The 17,663-nt window shown below is 37.8% G+C and overlaps 1 protein-coding gene across 2 annotated transcripts in view; it reads right to left on the reverse strand.

The window, feature by feature from the left end:
• The window catches only part of LRRC28 (leucine rich repeat containing 28), a 53,564-nt gene that overhangs the window by 13,159 nt on the left and 22,742 nt on the right, over positions 1 to 17,663 (reverse strand). For both annotated transcript variants that reach the window (XM_030497358.1, XM_030497359.1), the window contains 2 exons: positions 6,865 to 7,071; positions 428 to 530 (listed from right to left, as the gene is read on the reverse strand). In XM_030497358.1, the coding sequence (XP_030353218.1) occupies positions 428 to 530; positions 6,865 to 7,071 (310 nt within the window). The remainder of the gene's footprint in view (positions 1 to 427; positions 531 to 6,864; positions 7,072 to 17,663) is intronic.

Genomic DNA, 17,663 nt, shown 5'->3' on the forward strand with positions numbered 1-17,663 from the left:
AAATCCACATGTAAAAATATACCTGTCAATCCGTCTCTCCTAAAAAACTTCTTATTTGCTGCAACACATTAAAAAATACTTTGTTCATTCTTTAGTTCTGGAAATTCTGCGAACCCTGCATTTTTGGCCAACCTTTAAATGCAGCCGGGATGCAGCTTTAGGCCTTACATTATCATTACAAATTCCTTCAGAATAACTGCAATGTCTGTTCCAACCTAATACTAAACTATTGAAAGTCAGCAATTAACATAGATTTATTACGAAAATTAAACAGAACTGGGAGCTGCAGTAATCCCCTCAAATTAACATCAGTCCTGAATCAATTGCACACACATATAAAATAATCAGTTGTATCATACAGGAAGATAATTATGAGAAATTTTACAAGGAACAGGTATTCAGGGCAGCTGAATTAATTCATACCTACCCACTGCAACCAATGACTTTATTATAGAGGTAAGATGGGAGGCCTTTCAGATGAATGTTGTTATCCACATAAACATATTGCAGCTCCCGAGAACGACCTAAATCTGGGTTTAGAAAACAAGAAAAGTCAGGGGGAAAAGGGATGACATAGTGACAAAAGCAAAAAAAGCAAAGCAATTCTCTTTAATTATAAATAAGCTAATCAGACCCAATGTAAGCAAACATAAATTAGTACTTCTCAGTTGTAAAGTTTCAGCCAGTGGTTTTATTATGCATAAGCTCAAAAGCTGCTTAGAAAAAAAGCCTTTGAAATTACTAAAACAAAACAAACCCCCTTTTCAGTAGCTCTGAAAATCGCATTATAAATAATTTAATTTTAACACTGACAAACCCCAAAGTCAGTTTGAAGCAGGAAAGGGACAATTGATTCCAAATCCACAGTGCATACTTCCAAGTTCATAAGGTCAAACCTGCTTTCATTAACCGGCCCCATGTCACTGAAATCACAGCTTCGCTATCTTTGGTAAAGTGGTAAAGACATAAACAAGAATGTGGTCTGTCCCACTCTTTCTTCTCTCCAAGAAGAGAAACTTGTTTGATTACATTAGCCATAACCAAATACAACCAGTAATCATTCAGAAACAACTTTGTGTGATGCGGTAAGTTACAGAACGCAGGAAAATATGCAAGCATCGAAGGCAGGATATTATACAACAGAAGTTGTGTCTACAAGTAAATAATCAATACATCTGAAGGTGTGCTTCTTGCATTATTTCTGTTAACATACTCATGGCTGGCAATCAAAAGAAGCAAGTACAGCATGTTTAAGCAATACTTTCATGGACTAGAAATCTATTAACGTACCGTCAGATAGGAGCATATAGGCTTGGAATAATTTTACTCGGTTTAGAAAATCAAAGGGGAAAATGGAGCAAAATTAAAAGGGAAAATTTAGACTTCTAGGAAGAATTCTCGGAAACAAGATTTTTGCTTATCAGGAAGATCTAGTCAGTGTAAAGCTGTCTGCTATCAAAAAAAAAGCATGCCAATGTGAGACATTTAAAAAGCCAAATCAAACTGAACTAAAAATAATATTCTAAAAGAGTTTTGAGCTGGCAAGAAAGCTGACATGTAGGATCATCCGGGCAGCCCTTTTTGTCTGTAGCTGCTATGCCATTTGAGATACTGGGTTAGGAAAAGACATGTACGTTTAATACAAAGCACAAACCAAGGGAACAATGTCTGAAAGCCTCTCTGCCTGGGAGGGGATCGCTGCAACCCAGACCAACTGCATTACAAAAAAATTAAATCATCAAGAAGTCTGTATGCCTTTCGACTTAAACTTTCATGAGTGTCTTATAGATACTAAGCAAGATAAACAAGCATTTGGCTGAATCAGCCACATTGCAAGACGACACTAACATCGACTAATTCTGATTTCCCATCTTTATCAAATGTCGGTTACCTTGGTTGGCATAAAGATAAGGATAACCAGAGAAATCAGCAGAGCTTTTGTCCCTTTTGTAATCATGGCCAAGAACAAAATAAAAAATTAAAACAATTTCCATGATATTTCTATTCAGAAATTCTATTTGGAATAACGATCTCCCTACTATGACAATAGGCGATACAGTCCCTTCTTTATTATTGAATCATTTTATTGTACATGAGAGCTCTGGACACTGCTAAGTGCAGATGATGATATTTTTGAATGATCCCCACCCCAAACTTCTGGTCATCTTAAAATATACTGAATGTCTTCAGCTGTCACCTACTTGAATGGCAGCTGTAAGCACCAGAAACCTTAAAAGCTCAAGCTGAGGAGAAGCTTCAGAGGGTGTCAATTATCAAATCTTGGATATAAAGAACAAGTGATGACTACCAACAGAAAATGAATAGATTCCTTTTCTGAAATAAAAATGTTAACATAGAAAAGCTGAGGGTTTTGGTTTTCATTTTCTTTTAATACAGGCTCTGCCACAGTCTGTGGAGGCTTCAGGGACCATGAACTAGGCGCTGTTCAAACAACGGAGTCACTGGACATCAGAGGACATGTTCAACCATCAGACACTTCTTTGACCCTGTACCAAAGACATTCTGGTTCGAAGAGCCATCTCCTGCATCCATCAACTGTCCCACCCCAAGAAGCAAGTACAAATATCTCTGCTGACTGATGGGCACTGCTGGGAGATGCTGCTGTGCATCGGTATGAGCTAACACCTCAAAAAGATGATTTATTTTGGTGCAGGATTGCAGGGCTTAAAATAGTTTAGTAAAGTTCTGGGGTATTTTTAGATGAAACAAAAACATTGTTATCTTAACAGTGAATAAAAATATTGCGATACTAAAGCACTGTAACACCATCAAATACTGTAAGGCTGGGAAAGAATCAGCCAATAAAGTGTAAAGCAGATAGCACGTGCATGGCACACCTCATGCTTCGAGAATATCGCCTCATGTTGCAGAAGCCAATTATACCCAGAAGAGCAGAAAACTATGGGTTGCTGGGGCAGCTTGAATGTGCTACTGTTTAACTTATTAACTTAGAGAATGGAAGAAAATTTTTAAAAGAGGCTCATCTTGCTCATTTCTACACAGATGTATGCAAATGGGCTGAAAATCAGGCAAGTCAAAAAAAGCCCTAAAGCTGTTCTTTTCATATGCATGGAGGGGGGGGAGTTAGGCTGTATCTCATCTCTTCCCTCTGTCTTTATCTTATGCTATGTTTAGAATCGAAGTTCTGAGTTGACTGCATTTCCTAGGTAATTAAAGCAAATTTTTGGATGTTAGACAAAATATCTCAGTAGGAAAAATTCAATTCCCCAAGCCAAATAGCCTGTAACTATAAATGTTCCTTTGATATAGTTTCTTTGCATTAAATAACCGAGCATCTTCTAGTCCCCAAAAGAGATTTTTTTTCCAGTTTCAAAAATTACCCCTAAAGTTTAAATTTAAATAAATCGCCACTTTAAAAAGCTCTTTGTGTCCCATCCACATTAATTTTTATGTCTTGTATCAGTCAACAAATATTGTTAAAAGTTCTCTAGAAAACGGGCTTCTGAAGAACTCCATGAAATAAGGACACTGTCCATCTATGCAAGGCTACAGCTACAAAGAAGGTTTTCATGTGGCTTTTGCAAGCCCTGTACTGTGTCTAAAACATTTCCACTTTCCTCCTTCCAAGCTCCCAGATCAAAGCCCTTTCTCCCAGAAATGACCAAATGCCATAAGTCCTGAACAAACCCCAATTCTATTTTTTTCCCCCTTTTTTTCCCCCTTCTTTTTCTTTTTTTTTTTTTTTAACCTCAGGGCCCTGGCATATGCATTCCACATGGCTGAAGATGGAACAAAAGCTCTTGTGTGTCTGCACTGATGCTCTTTTAACCATACTGTGAGGGCAAGGACACAAAGCAGCATATACTGAGGGTAGAATAAGACCTTTGTTTACTGTGCACTGATAATTACTAGACCCGTTTTCTAAACAAAAAGTGCACATAAACCCTTAGTAAAGTGATATAACACTGAATATTTGCTGTCATAACATCCCCTGTACTGCCAGTACACTTGCGAATTTATGGCCTATTTTAATTATATTTGTACTTTATTACATAAATCATTTTTATTTCTGCAGTGTCATCAGATTCAAATTCCTGCTTGCAGTGGAATTTGTTTTGAGGCATTGGAGCATCTGCTAACGGTAAAATCTAAGTTAAATTTCTGCCACAGGATAATTTATATTGTAGGTAGAGTGATATAAAATGAGCAGTAGTTCTATCTGCCATTCATGAACAGAGTTCCAAACACCATTAATTAGTGCAGCATGAAAGCTAGCCTGGCAATAACAGCACTGTCCAGGATGCAGTTTCCAGTTCAACTTACACATGCAATTTGGGTTTCTTGTTAAATAAATTGATTAAGAAGGCCCAAAGTCTCACACCTATTCAGTCTTGTTTCTCTGAATATAAACTGGAATATTCAATAGCTTTAAACCAGTATTTTTTAAAAACAAAGTACTGGCATATCCAAGAATTAAGTATATTCTGCAGAAAAAGATTACTATTTCACTAGTTTACCAACCTGCTTGTTTATGTACCAGTTCTGAAAGCCAGAGAGTGGGACCAGGTATTTTTACTGTATTTTGTAAAATGGATTAACAGTGTTACACTTCTTTTTCTTAATAGCACGTGCCCACTAATTATGTACTTTGTAAGAACATACAGGACAAAAAACTACACAGTACCTACACAGCAGTGCTGTGAAAGTACTGTGCTACTGCAGGAATAAATCCTACACCTGTCAAACTAGCAGAGGAAAATGCAGATTTCCATTACGCTTAAAAAGAGGCTGTACTGGCAGCTACAAGGAATGCTAAGCGTAAGGAAGAATGGATTCCTTGGCATAGTAGATGTCAACCACCATGTGAAATAAATAAAGTAAATCACACTTTAAAATGCATTAAGCAGTAAGTTCCAAACGTATTTCTTCTAACATTGACGTGTCTAATCAAAAAAGGGGGGAAAACCCCATTCTGTCAGGAAATGAATAAAATGTCAGCTTTCCAACTCCCTAATTGAAAAAAATTGACAATTTTTGCTGGAATATCACTTGTAGATATTTCTACAGTATTTTTCTCTGTTATTTAATGTTTTTACTCATTCATTAACCAGTAAAGTGAAGTTGGATGTAAGAACACACACACAAAAAAGCATTAGCCAACACGTGCAGCTAGCAGAAATAATGCTACAATTATGCCTTCACTTCAGGAATATTCCAAGAAAAATATTTCCCCATAGATCAGGAGATAGTACATTAAAAAGCAAAAAGATTCAATCTAAGTCCCTCTTCTACTTAATTTCATCACATCTTGACCACTCTGAAGCCTTCTGATTCTTCAGAGAAAGGATTAAACATTTACATTTATACTGTGCTGCTTTTCCTCTGAACTCTAGGATTTATGATTCAGTTTCATATCCACAGATAGCAAATTATCTCCAAATGTTCGCCAGTGAGTCACTATTAAGAACTACTGAACAAGGTCAATTGACAGTCTTTGATGTTTCCCGTTATTTTAAAAGTTCCTTTTGAATGTTTTGAATTTAAGTCTAAAAATAAAGAAAAAAGAAGGTGTGTCATTATATTAGAGATTTATTTCCTCCTTTTGAACTTAAAACACTTCAGCAGATCTATACCTCATCCAGGTCATCGCTCCCTCACAGATAAGCTACTAGCACAAAAGTACCAAAAACTTTTGCCCTTTAATATTTCATATCTCATCTTACAGAACAGCATCTTATTTTTGCAAAAAGAAGAAGATTCAACTTCCTGTCTGATGAAATGGAGTTAGAAGTATTTGCCAAAATAGAAGAAGTTACTTTGCTTGGCTTATTGAGTACTGGGGAATCTGGATGATGCATCCTGGAACTCATTTTCTCATTTATATAATGACATCTGTTGGGACATAACTGAAACACTATGTCTGGAGACATTATTTGCACTTACTTTCCAGGAATATAAATGACGATGCTAAGAAAATCAGAAAGATCATAAACTTCTTGAAAGACTGAATTTCTAGTACTGAAAAAATGAACTTATACAGTGTAATTCATTTAGACATTATCTTGTTTCTAACCGCCTCAATTTTCAGCTTCTTTTCAATGTGTTCATCTGTACCTAATTAACACCAAACTCAGATTGTATTCTAGGAAAACTATTAATGGCTATGCAAATGACATGACAGATCTTCATAGCTGTCTGTATTTCAGCAGAGATTAGCTGGTGGCAGGGCTACAAAGTCACAAACACAGGGAAGTGGACTTGCTTTTCACAAACAGAATATACAGTCCACACTTACTGACAACACAACTGACTTCTCACAACAAACCACCACTCACCAACTGCACCTCCTACACTTGAAGACCTGCTTTGACACTTGCAAACTTTGAAAGGGCTGAGAAAAAGGCTGATAAATTCTTTCCTGGGCTACTACCGTGGAGGTTTTGAAGGATGCCTATACAGAGCACAAACTGAACCTTTGCTAGATTATGCAGTACTGACATTCCTAATGATGAAAAATTCCACGCTAGGTTTTAAACCCGAGCTGAAGAATCTTATTTAAATAATCAGATCCAGCAAACAGAAACAGATCATTACCCAAAGTGGTGGAACTCAGATTACATAGTACTATATTTAAACACAGCATCATTTAAACTTTTTTCCCCTCAGTTAGCTAAAAATAAAGCAAATTTGATAGCTGACCTATTGCTTTAAAACAGACGTGAAACCTTAACCTGCATTTCTTTTTGTTTAATAACGTGTTTTCCAACAGTATGATCATTGTGATAACTCCATAAACGGAGTTTGCGGAGACCACCGAGACGGGAAGTTTGTTTTGCCATGTCTCCTCTGACCCACCCCAGCCCAGGGATGCTGGTGACTCACCAAGAGGCAAAAACGCCAGGCGGTTTCCAGCCATGGAGAGCTCATTGAGGCTCGGCAGTTGGCACAGATGGCGGGGAACATACCACAGGTGGTTTCGGTCTGCAGTCAAGTACTGCAGCGAAAGGCACATGTGCAGCCTTTCAGGTAAGGTTATCAAGCGATTGGTTGAGATGTCCAGTGTTTGCAGCTCCCTTAGGTCTCCAACCTCTACAATCCAAACAGGAGGCATCGAGAATCATTAATTTGCACAAACAAGACCCCCCCAAAATATACCACATAAATAAAAAACACAGGTCATCAGCTAGCTGTGCTGTTCTTAAGATACCATTCTATCAATCTGTGTTGAGAACTGATACTAATAATCTCAATCATCTTCATATTTCACAGCTTTTTGGTGAAGAGCAGTTATCAGTTAGGCAGTATGTCTAAATATGAGATGTCTCAAGTAGAGCATTCCTGAACTGTGACAATTACTGCTGTCAAAATTATCAAGCACTTTCCCAGTCCTAAATCAGAAGCAGGAAAAAACAACCCAAAACACATTACATAGCTTGCTGTTATTGAGGGTGTTTTGCATGACCCCAAACTCATGCAAATGCAATATCTTTTTCTTAAAAACCAACATTTGAGAATGCAATGCTTATATCCACCTTACTTAAGATTCTCTTGCAGTGAGACTTACAAATATATGCACAGCACTTCCTGCTTAGTGACAGTCTTTCACCAAGCATGCTTAGGAACAACAGCTGTGTCTTCATAATACAATTCAAAAGACCTGGTTTCAATTAGAAGATAAATTTCTTAACCTGTAAGTTATGCTATATTGTAGGGAGACATTACAGTAAGTTCAACCTCCAGCACTGCAATAATTACAGTTTCTAGAGACTTTCTTATTTAAGATTTTAAAGAATTTTACAAGTACATTTTGTGGTTTAAATAGTATTGTATCATTCTTTTACATAGCTAACAACTAAAGTTCTTAGACGTCTGCAAGACATGATCACACAAGTAACCTCACCTGTGCAACAGTTATTTCCCTTGTGTCTGGCCTGTGGGACCAGGATGCCCTTATCCAAGGACTGACTGACAAATACATTAAGCAACTTTAGAGGTTATTTCATTATTTATTCTTCTGCAGTTACTCAAAAATTGAATAATTCTGTAAGTTATTTTCCCCAAACATGGGGAAACGAAACAGTTTTGCTTTGGTTTTGAATGCTTTACAGCAATGGAACTAACTCATGAAGTGCTCCGTGCCCCCAATTCTTACTGCAGTTCTCAGCATCTTGCAGAACCAAATGTACTTTGCTCTTGGCTGAATGAAAGCACTCCTTGCATCTGATAGCTGCTAAAACAAGATTCGCTAGAATTTTCTGCGAAAACACCAGACAATCTACACAATCCGCAATCTGCACAATTTACAGCTCCATCACCCAGGGTTTTTTTTTTTTGAAGATAAAAATAGGATAACATTGAACTGTTGAAGTTGAAGCTAAACAGAACCTGTTGTGCCCGTAAGTTTTCTCTGCAGCAGGAGCTAGAAAATTCACAATTCCCTGAGCTCCGAGGTAGCACCTTGTATACTACACCCAAAGAAAACAAAACACCAGGTTAGCTTCAAGCTGTCTTCTACACAATGGGAAAAAGAAACAGCAAATCTGAAGCTGACCTTGGGAAAAACTGCTATAAATGTTACGGTCAAGACTGAAAACATGAAAAGGAAGAAAAGGGAAGTTATAATTCAGTATTTACATAGAAGTCCTAATTAAACAAAATGTGTGTGCACATTTAAAAGGGAGTTTCTGCTCACTGCAAACAATCCCAGCATTAACTACAATAGAGACTCAACAACCTATTATAAAATATTACTGACAGAAGCAGCTGCTGTGCACAGATGACAACATTCTTCAAACCTCTTGGTTTTGATGTCAACAGGAATCATAAGCTTTATTTAAAAAGCTGTTTTGGTTTTTGTTTTTTACTACAAAATTGAAAATAAATAGCAAAAGCAAAATAATCACTACTGAATAGCAAAAGACCCCTGTGCAAAAGAACTGCAGTAGAACTCATTTTGAAAGAGTTTTATATTCATCACAAAAGCTTATGCTTGAAAACAGTGACAGGAAGAGCCACCTACATGCAGCCAAACCACTGACCACATGCAGTCAATAACAGGGCTAGCTATTTTCATGCACTAACTTTTTTCTCTGCCACTAAAAACAGTTTTCTAGTTCAGTTTAGGTCCAAAATGCCATAAATGTTATGGTTGGCAAAGCTGGCAGAGTTTCAAAGGCATTGCTAGAACGATATGTTTCAAATCTAAGAGGAAATAAAAGTATTCTCACTTTATCCTTCATCCAAAAAACACATACTTGCCCAAAACTTCATCCTCTCTACCTTAATCTTCCGATGCATGCCAGATGTAAACATCCACTTTCAGCATAGTGCCATATGTTACAGAAACACCCACTGACCCATGATGAAGTTAGAAAGTCAACCAAAGGGCCATCAGATTAAAGATACAACCCTCAGACTCCCCACCATAGTGCTGAAAACTCATTTTGAAGAACATGCTCAGACATTTACTAATGACACTAAATTATCTTCGATCTCATTAAAGCAAAGGAAAACCATTAAGAGGAATAACACAAAACATAAACAGTTCATTATTAAGTTTTTCAAGCTTTTAGTTACTAAGTATTACTACCCATGCCTTAATAATCTTGCAACATAAATACTGAGGGATGCCTTGGCTAACAAGCAGACTGAAAGACTTACTTACAAATCTCTCTCTTGCTATCACCTCATCAAGCACTAAGACACATATGAGGTGTGGACTTTGGAAATGTTGGGCAGACCCAGGAAAGAAAATAGCTATTCCCAAATAAAAAGAACTGAGGAAGAAGGGACTTTTATTCATATTGCCTCCATGCCCCCAAGGATAAGGAAGAGACGAGCAGTACACATCACCATTAAACCACATTGAGGAGTGCCTGCTACATTTAAATGCAATTCATAAATGTGTAATGTAAAATTTATATTAACTCTAGGATTAACACTATCAAAATTAACGCTGCAGAGCACTGAGCCCCATTTTGATATCAGAAGCCAGAAACAAAATCCTCAGTAGTTTTGCTAAACTCCCAACTCTGAATGATCTGGATTTGTGGAAGCACACACAGAGTCCAAACATGAAGTTCCTGTGCCGGTTCTTGGACCCAAATGTTTCAGCTGTGTCCATCTGCACAGATTACTGCCTTCACATCTAGCTAGGCAATTCTGGGGCTTGGCCATATGGTACAAACGTGTTCATGGCATAGTACACATGGAGTGGCTGACAGACTGTAAATCCACACACAACCCTTACCTCACAAACTTAAATGCAGGCTTATACCCAGAGTCCTCCTACAGCCTTCTGAAGGCAGCTTCAGTGACACAGACATACACAAAAATACTTCAGGCTATATTCCAAAACTGCCAGTGCTTGAAAAATTAGTTCTTTCTCATCCTTGATAATATGAAGATTCAGAAGTGATTACTGTGACTCCAAAACGCAGCCTTTGCATTCATTGTTACAGATTTCACAAGCACTTGGAGAAAGGGACAATGAACTGTCATCTTACGCGTTTGGGTTTTCAAAAGAAAACTGCCAAATAGGTCTGTGTCTCAACACAAAGAGAAATGAAACATCAGCATACCTAACAAAAAAAAAAAAGAAACCTTGAAAGAATTCCAGGAAATTTCCCAAATTACTGGCCTTCTGACAAAACTGACTGTATTTGTATAGACACACCGAGCATCAGGAAAAAAGAAAAGCTATTTCTGATTAAGGTGGTTTAAATGCCACTTTTAAAAATTAATTCCCATGGTTTTACATGAAGGAAAAAGCAGCCATCTGGAAGTAAGCAGCCCATACAACATACAATAATTGCCAAAGGCAATTCAAACTTCCTTAACCTTCAGGGGCACAGGCCTCACCAGCTGCATGACTCCAAAATAACTAACAGTCGTCTTAACGTTTCAAGAGCAATCCCACCTTTCCCTGATGGGCTGTAACCCCAGATTTCATCCAAACATATATGAAACACATACACGACTGGATATGAGTGTATGTAAGTCCAAGTATGGAAGGCATGAACTTACTTTAAAATCAAACACTATCTGGGTCTTTCCATCTGAGTAAAAGAAAAAGGGGGACAGGAAACGGCTACAGACCTACCTGCATGAGAATGCACCTCAAAGCAGGGTATTAAGAGAAAGCAGAGGACCTACAAGGAATGGAAAAAGGGACTGATGAGCAAAGAGAGCTGGTGCTTAGAGGTCAGGCTGCAGAAGTTAAATGAAAACTGCCAGGAGGCCAGGAAAATGGGAACTTGCAGACAACAAAAGGTTTCTCAATAAGAAATACAGAGCAAGAAATGAAGAACAAGTGTCAACAAGGGGTAGAAATTAGGAGGACAGACCAAATATTAAATTAGCTTTTTGCATCATTTTTTCCTGTAAAAATAATGCTGCGTATGAGGACAGAGACAGAATACCTCATGGGAACAAGGACAAAGCACTGAAAATTACCACATCCATTACTAAAATGAAATGAGGCTGCTTAAAAAATTTCCATCCCCGAACACTGAAAAAATGGGTTATATATCAAAACTGCAAACTCAAGCACGAGGATTCTCAATGAATAGGACATTTTCTGGGATAGCAGCCTAGGGTTGGAGAAGAAATGTAGAACCTGTGTTGAAAAAAGCCCTGTTAATGTGAACTCAGTGCTCTTCAGTACCTTATGACAACTGTTCTAAGGGGAACGCAACCAAGAGTAACCAATGACTACAACATAAATAGAAAGCAAAATGAAAGTGCAACCTGGATCTTTCCAGATGTAAATCATGTTATACTGACTTATCTTGCATTTAAAGTACTGGCACCATGGTAGAGAACTGAATTATGATACAGGAAGAAGAGCAAGAACTTTTAAACTTAAGTGATTGAAATGGAATGAAAAATAAGGGAAAATAAGCATGATAAGAAGGTGCTGCAAGTCAGGTATCTGCTTTAAACAACGAAGCAAACAAGGGACTGGGTATACTTGTTCACTGAGGGTAGTGAGCCACCAGTGAAAATAAGGCAATTTCTGCATATAGCCAGCATTTTATTAGGAGCAAGGAAATATGTTAATACACCTTTGTATTGCAGGCAATAATGATGGTCTTGCTACTGACATACAAACCCTTCCATCTAACACCCTGCTACCAAAGGGTTCTAACTTGGAGGCAATCCTCTCCTGCCTGCTATACACTCTGCAACGCCAGCAGCATGTTGGTGTTCCAAGGCTGCAGAATCTGTACTAAAATCTTTGCTACTACCATGAAGTAATGTTTTCCAGCTTGTGGTACCCAGAGGGACATATTCTTATGAATCCTTACAGAATCAAGCGCTGTGATGTCTGGCTGTGGTTGTGAAGCACTGGACTTCATGTACCCAGTGATCCCTCTCTATCCTGGGGTCTAAAAAGCGAGCTGGTTGTGTCAGGAAAGGAATAGAAGGTGCTAAAAGTGGCTACCATACTTCACCATGAAATATTGTTTTAATCAACCTCCATGAACGTGAGTACAAGATGCATTTTCCTATTAGACCTATAAAACTATGCAATGGTGAATAAAAGGTGTTTGAAGTCTTTCACACTTGCAAAGCCTATTACCTGTCCCATGTGGAAAAAAATGCAAGCCTACTCAAATTCACAGGCATGTATTATGATACTATTAGCAATTTAAAACTGTGATGGACAGGAAATATAAGTTGAAATTGCTAAGAGCTTGATGAAAAAGATCTCCTTTAGATCTGCTCTCCGATGTCTCAGGAGGACTTAAATAGATTTTAAGGTGGTTAAAACAAATTAAATAGCCTATTATCTATCGCATTACATTTACTGTCCTACCACGCAGCTCACATTTCATAGCCTATAAAAATTAAATTTTCTAGCACAAATTGGCACTTATGATAGACCTGTGCCATCTTCAAACAAGGAAGTTGGACCATAACTGAAAATTGGTCTCATTAGATGTAAGGACAAAGAAAGGGGGAGGCAAATTGAATCACATTACATTTTGACACTGCTGTACGCAGATCTTTTACCATATTGTTAGTGAAAGAGCTTGAAAAATGTTCTGCTTCTCAAGCCTAACAGACCTGAAGATGATTTTTTTCCTTTTACTTTTCCTATGTAGGCCAATACTTGCTCATATTTTAAGAAAAAAAGAAGAGGGGCTAGAAGAGATGTTGCGATACTGCAGCAACTATTTTATGTGTAACCTGATTTTAAATAAGGTGCTGAATATGAGTTCAAACCCATAAAGATTCTAGAGGGGGGTGGGAAGCCTCCATCCCAACTGATCAAACCTGAATTTATTACTTTTAAAGCAATACTTATGGCTGCATTTCGCACAAATGTGCTGGCTGGAAAGAACAAGGGGAAAGATTTTTAGGGGTAGGATTGTCTTTGTGAATGAACGCTGTCATGTAAGTAACACCCCTCCAGTATGTTCCCAATTCTGTTTCACCTGCTTCAGCCATAAACAGTATTAACCCTTCTCCAAAATACTTAAGTTGCAAACAAAACCCAAAAGCAAGTGAAAAATACACACTTCTACTAACATCCCCAAACAGAGTATTTTTTTCCTCAACCTTGCTAAATGTCACACGCAAATTTAGTTGCAAACCCTACTTATTTTGTACCATCATTCACAAGCAAAGGTGATAAAAGTGGCTTTCTAAAGTCCAAACTTGCTAAATAGCAATTTTAGTTCAGCTAAAAATGGCTGAAAATAGACATCAGGCACGAGGGTCTCATTATGTCAGACTCTTGGAAAGGTCAGTGGTTCCCCATCTTCCACCACAATTGAACTTCGATTAACAAAACTGGCAGCTTTCTGTATTTCAAGGGTCCAGCACGCTGTTCCTTCCCCAGCATCAGCACTGAAGCACCAGAGCACACAGATCCACAGTGGTTATTAGGCTGTGCTCTGTATTGCCCCTAAATGCAGGTTTGGAATTCCATTTTCTTCCATAATTTGATGGTCTCAATGAGATCCGTTAGAACAAATCAGATGATAAAAATACCAGAAATGAACATACAGGAGAAAAACGGAAAAGGTGGGTGAAAGGGCAAGAGGGATGGGGAGGGAAAAACTTGTTTATGCACAAAGGTAACTCAAGGCCATGAAACATCAGGTTTGCTGGGTTTTGGTTAGGGGTTTTTGTTTGGCTGTTTTGTTTTTGGAACACAACCTATCCTTTCATTTTGTTCTAGTGTACTCTGCCTAGTACTTTATTGCCCCACAGCAAGGTACTACTGCTACACAAATAGGTAATAGATGTGAAATTAATATATTCATATCATTCTATGGTTTTATTAAATGATATCCCAGATTTTTGATAGAAGAGCCAAAATGAAGCGTGACGAGACAGAACGGTACTTTGTCAAGTATATTGCATGAAAAATTCTGCTAGCACCTTACATAGTCTCTTATTTAGGAAGTGATGCGTTTTTGCTATTGTCTTTCCTTTGAGGAGCAGCTGTTTTCCTTTTTCTGGGTGTTCCTGGGTGGTATGAACATAAACAAATGTGACATGAATAAAGTATGAGACCTGTTATGCTTCTCTTGTTTTGTTTGTGTCTTACTATGTTCACTGCTGCACATCATCTATAATTCACTGTGCACTAATATCAATACGTGGAAAGGGGAAAAAAAGCTTTCCAGAAGACCTTAGTCCATAAAATAAAGGAGCTAATGATTTGAAATGAAGATGCTGGCCAGCTAGAGATGGCTACTTAAGTGCCCTGCCTTGATGAAGTACAACAACCCACCTAAAACTAATGCAAACAATGAGCATCCTAAAGAGAGACTAAGGATAATTCAGGAAGCCACAGAGACAGGGCCAGTCCAGGCTATAAATTCTAGGACAGCTTTTTCCTTTCTTCTTCTTCAAAGGAAAAACTTCAGATCAACACAACAGACTGGTCTCTCTGACACAGATCAGTAGCTCCTAACCCATTTCTACACTATTGTCTAAATAATCCAAGCTAAGACCTATCTGTTGTGACTGTTGCTATCAACTGTTTCCAACCAACTTGAAACAGGCTCATCTTTTTTTCCTTCTCTTGTGGTTAGCAGGCTCTTATTTTTTTAATTCCTCTCCAAGAAGTAACTAAATGCATAAAAAAAGCAATAGGTCCATGTTAGATTTTCATCTTTCAGTGGAAAACTATTACACTGTATCAAGCCAAATTATGCTCATTTAGATTACTTCTGGAAGATACCAGAGAAGCCTCTTCCCTGAAGGTAAACTGCCTTTGTAACGAAAAACCCCAAAAAACGAAGCCACAAGGTTGAGTGGGATGGGAGAAAGAATCAAAGGAAGAACTTTAGTTTGGAACCATGCTTATGGCAGTGGAGTCACCATATTTGTTTTTCAAAGAAATGCCAATAGATGGGATTGTCTTAACTGAAGTAAGAGTTCTTCCAGGCTGCTGGAAGTTACTACAAATTACAGCAGTAATTACAGGGGAGGGAGTGGTTAAACATTCACAGGAAATATTCCCATTATAATAGAGATGCATCCTTCTCAAATGAAGACTCTGGATCCAGATGTCTTTTTTTCTAGCAGAGTAAGAGGAGCTTCTCTTGCTCCTCCTCACTTGCTCAGCTTGTCTGCACGGCCACTCAGCAGAGTGGCTAATTCACCAGTGGAGAAGGGTAGGCAGGAGCTACTATAATGTTCTACTGAGCTACTATAATCTGCTATTGAGAAAATGGTATGGACCAACTACTAACAATTTCTAACTAAGATTATCACAAAAAAAAAGAAAGACATCTGATTCCAAACTGCACTGACAACGTCCTGATTTTCAAAAAGCTGAAAGCAACTGCAGGCCTTGCCTTCATCAGCGGAAGACACTGCTGCCTCGTGTTTCAAATCAGCACCAAGTAGACAAGTGAGGCTTGCGATTATACTTCAGCCTCCCACACTCAGTCATTGTGAATTGCATTCCTCTAGCTACACAAATAAGTAGTCTTAGTCCATAAAGCTCTCAAACATTAAATAACTACCAACTAGAGTACACTTGCAGTTGCTCCATATCAGTGTCTTCCATAAGGAATGAGAAATTAATGCAGATTTGGACAATGCTAAGGTAAAAACAGGTCTTTATTTTAAATGCCACTGCAATAAAATTAAGATAACTGAAATAAAGGTATCAAACTTTGTGTGTGTGACATGAACCACAGGAAAGTTAATCTCATATAATAGCTCCAGTTCTACACATTCTCTTTAAAGGCTTCTCCCATTTAGATTTAGTGTCAGTAAATGATGCATTTTATTTTGCCTCAATTTATTTAATAGACTAGCTGAGTGAAATCAAGGATGTCGATAACAAGCAGTATTTTAACTCTTTCACAACAGCGGTATGAATGAAAATCATACTTGGCCACAGCAAGGTCAAAATGGAAATCAATGCATTATAAAATTCTTCCATTGCACAGCACTAACAATTAGTGTTGGTTCACCTTCAAAGACTGAATGATTTTCTTCTCCAGGCTTCCCTGAGCACTCACATCTTACTAGTAAATTGCATTTGCTTAGTGCACAAGTAAAATCACCTACCCGTTGACACAGCTAATCACTGTACCTAAGCTACAGAGAGCTTAGGGAAAGAAAAAAACCAAGGGATCCAAAGAGACAAAAGTACATTCATAGATAACTTCACTTATAAAGACTTAAGAGTTTAAGGGGAAAATAACTTAACTTTAACACTCAATCCTAAAACTTACAAAAACTCAACTTCGAGAACGGATTTTTTCCTGTCACAAATGTTAATTTAGTGCAACAAAAAAAAAAGAATCTTGAAAATTTCAAATTAACAAGAGTTTTTACATGAAAAATGAGTAGCAAGTTATTTTAGTTTACTTACCAGGTAATTTTCTTCTGAAAACTAAAAAGCTGAATAAGCTTTATGAACTAACAACTACTGAATTTCATGAACAAATCTGCAGTCATGTGCTGTTGGAGCAGATACGATCTGTTTAACTTTTACCAACTTTGTGATAGTGAGGAAGGATACAGTGAACTGCATTTTTTACCATTTATATTAAACCACTATTGGTAAAGGTAGGACATAATCCTGAAAGCTTATTTTGCTTGTATGGTTTACTTGGTCTTTGCTTAGGACCCTCCTGAAATAAGTCAGTGCAGCAAAACAAAGTTAGAGCCCTTGGGCAGTACACCACACTGAAATCAGGAAGGCATTTTTAACGTAACCCTGGAATTTGCAAAGCAGTCACTATTACCATTTCCTTTTTCACACATTTACAAACGGATGAAAAATTTCAGAGAAAAAAAGACCTGCAGTTTAATATCTGTTCAAAGCTGAGCTCCTTTGAAAGCCTGCCTAAACACTACTGAACAGATTGTCCCTATTAAGGAAGCTTTCATACTACAGGAACACAAACACCACTTGTATGTGAAACACCTTTCTCAGCATACATCCAACTCTCCGTCTCGGAGGTTTAGTTGTGGCCTTGTCAATACACATCTGTCTTCACCCATGTGAACAGCTATTGGGAAATGTTTATGAGAGAGGCCCGGAGCATCTTAAAATTCTCTTTTTTACTTTTGGGGAACAGTTCTAAAAATAAAACTTTTACAAGTATTTTAAAGAGCATCTGTTCTGAAGTTTCAGAAGTGAACTTCATATACATCACATGTGTCTTGAACCAGGCAATCAGTAAAGTCGTATCTTT

Source organism: Strigops habroptila, chromosome 9 (genome assembly GCF_004027225.2).
Source record: "Strigops habroptila isolate Jane chromosome 9, bStrHab1.2.pri, whole genome shotgun sequence".
Taxonomy (NCBI): Eukaryota; Metazoa; Chordata; class Aves; order Psittaciformes; family Psittacidae; genus Strigops; species Strigops habroptila.